Here is a 5,415-nt window from a genome sequence, read left to right on the forward strand (position 1 = left end):
AAAATGGAAGGAAAAATAAAAATACGTAACGGAAGGAAGTGATAGAATATTCTTTCTATATATAAAGAAGAATATAAAGACAGTAGAGAGAGAAAAGAGGAAAACGGGAGCGGTGGAAGAGAGAGAAGAAAAGGAAAACAGAGAAAATGGATGGAAAAAAGGAAAGAGAGAGGAAATAAAGAGAAATAAAAAATGGAAAAATAGAATGATTTTTTTTTTAATGAAAGAAAAAATGAAAGAAAGAAAGAAAAAAGAAAGAAAGAAAGAAAATTAAAGAAATAAAGAGAGGAGGAAAGGAAGAATGCGGTTCAGACCGAAACGAAGGAGCGGGCAGGCACGGCAGGACCGAGAGGGGAAGCAGTGAGCGGCGAGCGCGGGGCGGTGCGGGGCAGCCGCGGGGCTGCGGGGGGCAAGGACCTGGACCGGGACGGGGACCACGACCCCAGCACCACGACCCCAGCACCATTCCCCCACCACCATCACCACCATCACCACCACCCCGGCGCCGAGTAACGTGCAGCCGCGTTGAAGAAAATAAAGTCATTTATTGTCAAAGCATCCAACATACCCAGATAAACTATAAAGTTTAATAAATCTTTTCCAGGGGTGCGTGTGGCGGGGGAAGAGGGGATGAAAAGAAACACGGAACTATTGAGACTCCATTTCACGGGCACGAAGTTACACGCGGGGGCGGGCGGCGGGGGCGAAGGGGGCGGCGGGCGGGCGGCGGAGCCCGGTGCAAGCGGAGCCCGGTGTGAACGGACCCGGTGCAAGCGGGGTCCGGTGCAAGAGGACTCGGTGCAAACGGAGCCCGGTGCAAGCGGAGCCCGGCGCAGACGGCGCCCGCCCCGCCGCCCCCCGTAGCTTCATATCTAAAATAAAAATTTACCCTGACATAGAATTATTCTTACACCTAAACCATAAGTGCTCAATAATTTAAGTAGAAACGTATGACAAATGCATCAATATGTTGCAATATATGACATTTTAAACAATGTACTCGTAAGCCGCCGCCTCCGCCGCCCCCCGCCGTGCCCCCCGCCGTGCCCCCCGGCTAGTTGTGCGAGGTCATGTGGCGGGAGAGGTGGTGCCGCTCTCGGAAGGACTCGTTGCAGATCGGGCACTTGAGCTTCTCCTCGCGGCGCCGCTTGACCAGGGGCTCCAGCGCGTACTCCTTCTTGTGGTGGGAGCGCATGTGGTACACCAGGTCCGAGGTCATGCGGAAGGAGGCGTTGCACTTGGCGCACCAGTTCTGCGCCGGCAGGCACAGCGACGTGAACGACGGCGGCAGCAGCGTCAGCGCCGACGGCAGCTGCAGCTGCAGGGGCCCCGCCGCCGCCGCCGCCACCGCCGCCGCCGCCGAGCTCTTGGGCCAGAAGGCGGTGGCGTAGAGGAAGGGGCTCTGCTTGGGCAGCCCCCCGCCGCCCCCCGGGCCGCCCCCCGGGCCTCCCCCGGGGCCGCCGCCGCCGCCCGCCGCCCCCTCGCCGCCGCCGCCGGGCAGCTTGACGGCCAGCGCCTCGGCGGCGTACAGGCGGCCGGGGGCGGCGGAGGAGCCGTCGGGGCACGGCTCGCCCAGGCCGCCCAGCTTCTGGCCCAGCACCAGCGGCGGCCCGTGAGGGAAGGAGCGGGCGGGCTGCGAGAAGGCGCTCTTGCGCTCCTCCGCCCCGCCGGGGCCGCCGCCGGGGCCGCCGCCGAGCTGCGGCACGGTGCTGAAGGCGCTGCCCCGCGCCGGGCTGCCCCCCTCCAGCCGGGCGCCCAGGGGGCCCCCGGAGCCGCGGGGGCACAGCCCCGGCTCCCCCCCGCCGGGCCCGGGTCCCCCCGTGCCCGTCCCCGGGGGAGAAGCGCGCTCCTGGCCCTCCTCGGCCGCGCCGTCGGGCTCGGGGCCGCGGGCCGCCTTCTTCACCTCGACGAAGGCGCTGCGCTTGGCCTCGCCCGTCTCGGGGCTGGGGGGCGCGAAGAGGCGGCCCCCCTCCTCCAGGCCGCAGTAGGAGCCGGCCGCCCGGTACTGCTGCTGCTGCTGCGGGGTGCACACCAGCTCCTCCTTGGGCGCCGACGGCAGCCCCGGCCGCTCCGTGGGGAAGCGGCCCCGCTCCTCTTCCTCGGGGTAGCGCCGCTTCGCCTTGCCCCCGGCCGCCTCGGGGGCGCCGTCGGGGGGCGCCGGCCTCCCCGGGGAGCCTCCGGAGCCGGGGGCGCCGCGGGAGTTTTCCAGCTCCCTCGCCAGGTTGTGGAAGTCCGTGGAGGGCTTGGTGGCGGCGGTGCCGTCGGGGAAGGGGTGGTGGAGCGGCCCGGCCGGCTTGCAGAACTTGGCGGCCTCCGGCTCCTTGCCCGCGGCCTCTTTGCCTCCGTGGGGCTCGGCGGGGCCGGTGCCGGCGCCGTGCAGCCTCTTGGGGCAGCGGAACCGCAGGTGGGCGGCGAAGGGCAGCTCGAACTGGAAGCGCTGGCTGCACTCGGGGCACGCGTAGGGCGGCGAGCCTGAGCGGGGACACGGGGGGACGGGGAAGGGACACGGGGGACTGTCAGCGCGGCCGCCCCTTTGGGGCCGCGGGGGACGAGGAGGGGAGCCTCTCCTCCCGGCCCCGCTGTCCCCTCGCCTCCCGCCGTCGGGAAAAGGGGCAGAGAGGGGAAACTGGAGGGTTTCGGGGGGGGACACCCACCGTTGGCGCGGGCGGGGGCCCGGGCGGGGCCGAGCAGCAGCAGCTCGGTGAGCTCCTTGCCGTACCACACCAGCAGCTCCTCGTCCTTGGCGATGCGGCGCAGGGAGCGGTAGAAGAGCTGCCCGCTCTTGATGTAGGCCTCCAGGTTCTGCTCCTCCCGCTCCCGGGCCGACTGCACCAGCCGCAGCCACATCAGCCCCTCGGCCGAGCCGTTGGCCGCCGACGTGTCCACCTGCAAGGCGCCGCCGTAGGGAGCCAGCCCGCCTCGACGGCGCGCACCGGGCCGGGCCGGGCCGGGCCAGCCCCCGCCGGGCACCGGAGCCCCCGGGGGGAGCGGGCTGGGGGCCGCCCCCGAGCCGGGAGCGGAGCTTACCCGAAAGATGTAGGGCACGGTGCGCTTGTCGGTGGATTTGAGGGCGATGAAGGCGATGCTGTCGTAGAGCGACGTGTGGCTCAGGACGCAGGGGCCGAAAATGGCATTTTCCGGGATGTCGCAGGTGGTGTAAACGCTGGTGAAAATGTCAGTCAAGCACTGCTGCACCGTCTTGGCGTCCCCGTCCCACAGCCCCCTCTGCACGCCGGCGTCCTCCATCCCTGCGGGCGGAGAGAGGGGCGAGGCGGGCGCGTTAGCGGCGGCGCCGGGGGGATAAAAACAAAAGGGTGGGGGGAAAACAAAACCAAACCGATCCCCCCCCCAAAAAAAAAAAACCCACAAAACACAAAACACCACCAGCACAACAACAAAAGGACAAAAAGGAGGTAGTTGTGTTTGCCTTTCGGGGTTTCGATAGGAAAAGCAGCAGCGCTGGAAAAGGAGAAAATAACGGAGCTCAGGGGAGGCTGCGCCGTGATTTATGGTTCCGGGGGGAACCGGGGGAGAGAAAACCCCGAGAAAACCCTGAGAAATCCTCCCGCGGACCCCAGCCCCGGCACGGAGCGGGGCAAGGGGGTTTCAGGGGTCGTCATTGCCGGCGCTGGCATACCCGCTGCCCTCCCGGGCCGCTCTGCGAGGGGGACGCGTGGCTGCTCATTACCATAATCCGGCACTTTCCCTCCGAGACTTTAATTAAAAGCAGCAAGCAGAGGTAATTATTTTTACCTCGCCGCGGTTATTTATGGAGGAGGGGGAGCCCCGGCTCCCGAGATGCGAGGGGACGGAGCCGGGCGGAGGAGCCGGGGGAAGGAGCCGGGCACCGGCAAATGGGAACCGGGCACCGAGCACCGGCGCTCCCCGCAGGGCTGCGGGTGCCCTTTCCCTTCGCAACCCGATTAGTTTTCATGCCGCCTTCCCCCCGCCCCATCTGCCATCCAATTTGGTCCTTTCGAGGCTGCTCGGGAGCAAGCTGCCCGCTCTTCCCCACCGCCCGCTTCTCTCCGCCGCCTTCCCCCTCCGGTTTTCGGGGTCCAGCCCCGGCACCCCCCGACCTTTTCGCCCCCCCGGTTGCCAGCCCCCAGCCGGGAAAGGGGGCCGGGGGGGGCCCTTCTCGCCGCCTCCCCGTTGCGGCGCAGCCCGGGGAAGGGGGGGGCGTTATTCCCCGCAACGAAACGAGCGGCGGGCAGCGACCCCCGCCAAACTTTCCTGCAGCCCCCCCCGGCCACCCCCCGGCTGCTTCCCCCCGGCCCCCTCCCGACCACCCCCGGCCGCTGCCTTTGTCCGGGCCGGGGCCGCTCCCGCAGGGTCTGGGGGTGCGGGCAGGGCCGTCCGTGCCCCCCCCCGGCATCGCTCCCCCCGGCCGGGGGGTACTCACCAGGGAGCGGGGGGGACCCTCCTCGCCCCGGCGAGCGGCACAAAGGCCTCCGCTGCCTCCGGCCTCCTCTGCCTCCGCTGCCGGCGGCCTCAGCGCCGCTCCATGGCCCGGGGAAGGGGAGGGAAGGGTTGGAGGCAGGGCTGGAGCCGGGTGGCGAGCCGAGCAACCGGCCCCGGTGCAGTGAGCGAGCGGCGGGCAGCCCCACACTTTTTGTTTGCCGCACATAAGCTGCCCAATGACGCGTGACAGCCCACGTCCCCTCCCTTTAACCCCTTCGGGGGCAGCCCGCTCGCTGCCGGCCCGCCCGGCCCTCACCTGGCCCCGCCGAGCGGAGGAAAAGGGGGGGCGATAGGGAGACCCCCCCGCATCCTTTTCCCAGCGGATCGGGGCTGGGGGCTCCTTCCCCGACGGCTCTCCTCCCCCCCCCCCGACGGCTCTGCCCCCCGGATCCGCGGTCCCATAGGGGCAGCGCCCCCCGACGGGGCGGCCCCGGGGGTCCCCGGCAGCCCCCGGCCCTCCCCCGGCCCCCCGGTACCCCCTCTCCGCCCAGCCGGGGGGCTCGGGGAGCCTCGGCCGCTTCCCCCCCTCCCCGCCTGGCGTTTCGGGCTTCAGAAACCACCCAGCGACCGCGAGCGGACGAAACAAAACCCCAAACGCCCCCAAATTAAAATAGAAAATAAAAAGCCCGTGCTGAACAAAAGAAGGCACAAAGCCGTTCCCAGCGGCGAACGGAGCGCTGCTTGCAATCAGAGAGTGGGCTGATGTTTGGCTTTCAAATTCACTTATCCTCGACATAATTACGATTTTCCTTGCATTAGGATTAAAGGCTGCCTATAATATGCTTTCAACGTTTATCTTATTAATTCAACAAAACCCAGCGTCTCCCAAAACGGAGACGGACAAAACATTAAAAATACGGGAGTCTGTAAAATTCCTGTAAAATTTGGATTTAATTCCTGCTTCAGAGGCGGATTTTTTTTTTCCTTTTTCCCGTTTTTTTTTTTTTTTTTTTT

General features: G+C 66.5%; 1 protein-coding gene across 1 annotated transcript; it reads right to left on the bottom strand.

The window, feature by feature from the left end:
- Positions 1-525: 525 nt before the first annotated feature.
- On the bottom strand, positions 526-4,522 carry PRDM8 (PR/SET domain 8). The gene is made up of 4 exons (XM_032186801.1): positions 4,403-4,522; positions 3,028-3,248; positions 2,655-2,886; positions 526-2,472 (listed from the first exon to the last, which is right to left on the bottom strand). The coding sequence occupies exons 2-4, from the start codon at positions 3,244-3,246 to the stop codon at positions 1,055-1,057; spliced, it is 1,869 nt and encodes a 622-aa protein (XP_032042692.1). The 5' UTR covers positions 3,247-3,248; positions 4,403-4,522; the 3' UTR covers positions 526-1,054.
- Between the last annotated feature and the right edge of the window lie 893 nt (positions 4,523-5,415).

Source organism: Aythya fuligula, chromosome 4 (genome assembly GCF_009819795.1).
Source record: "Aythya fuligula isolate bAytFul2 chromosome 4, bAytFul2.pri, whole genome shotgun sequence".
Lineage (NCBI taxonomy): Eukaryota > Metazoa > Chordata > Aves > Anseriformes > Anatidae > Aythya > Aythya fuligula.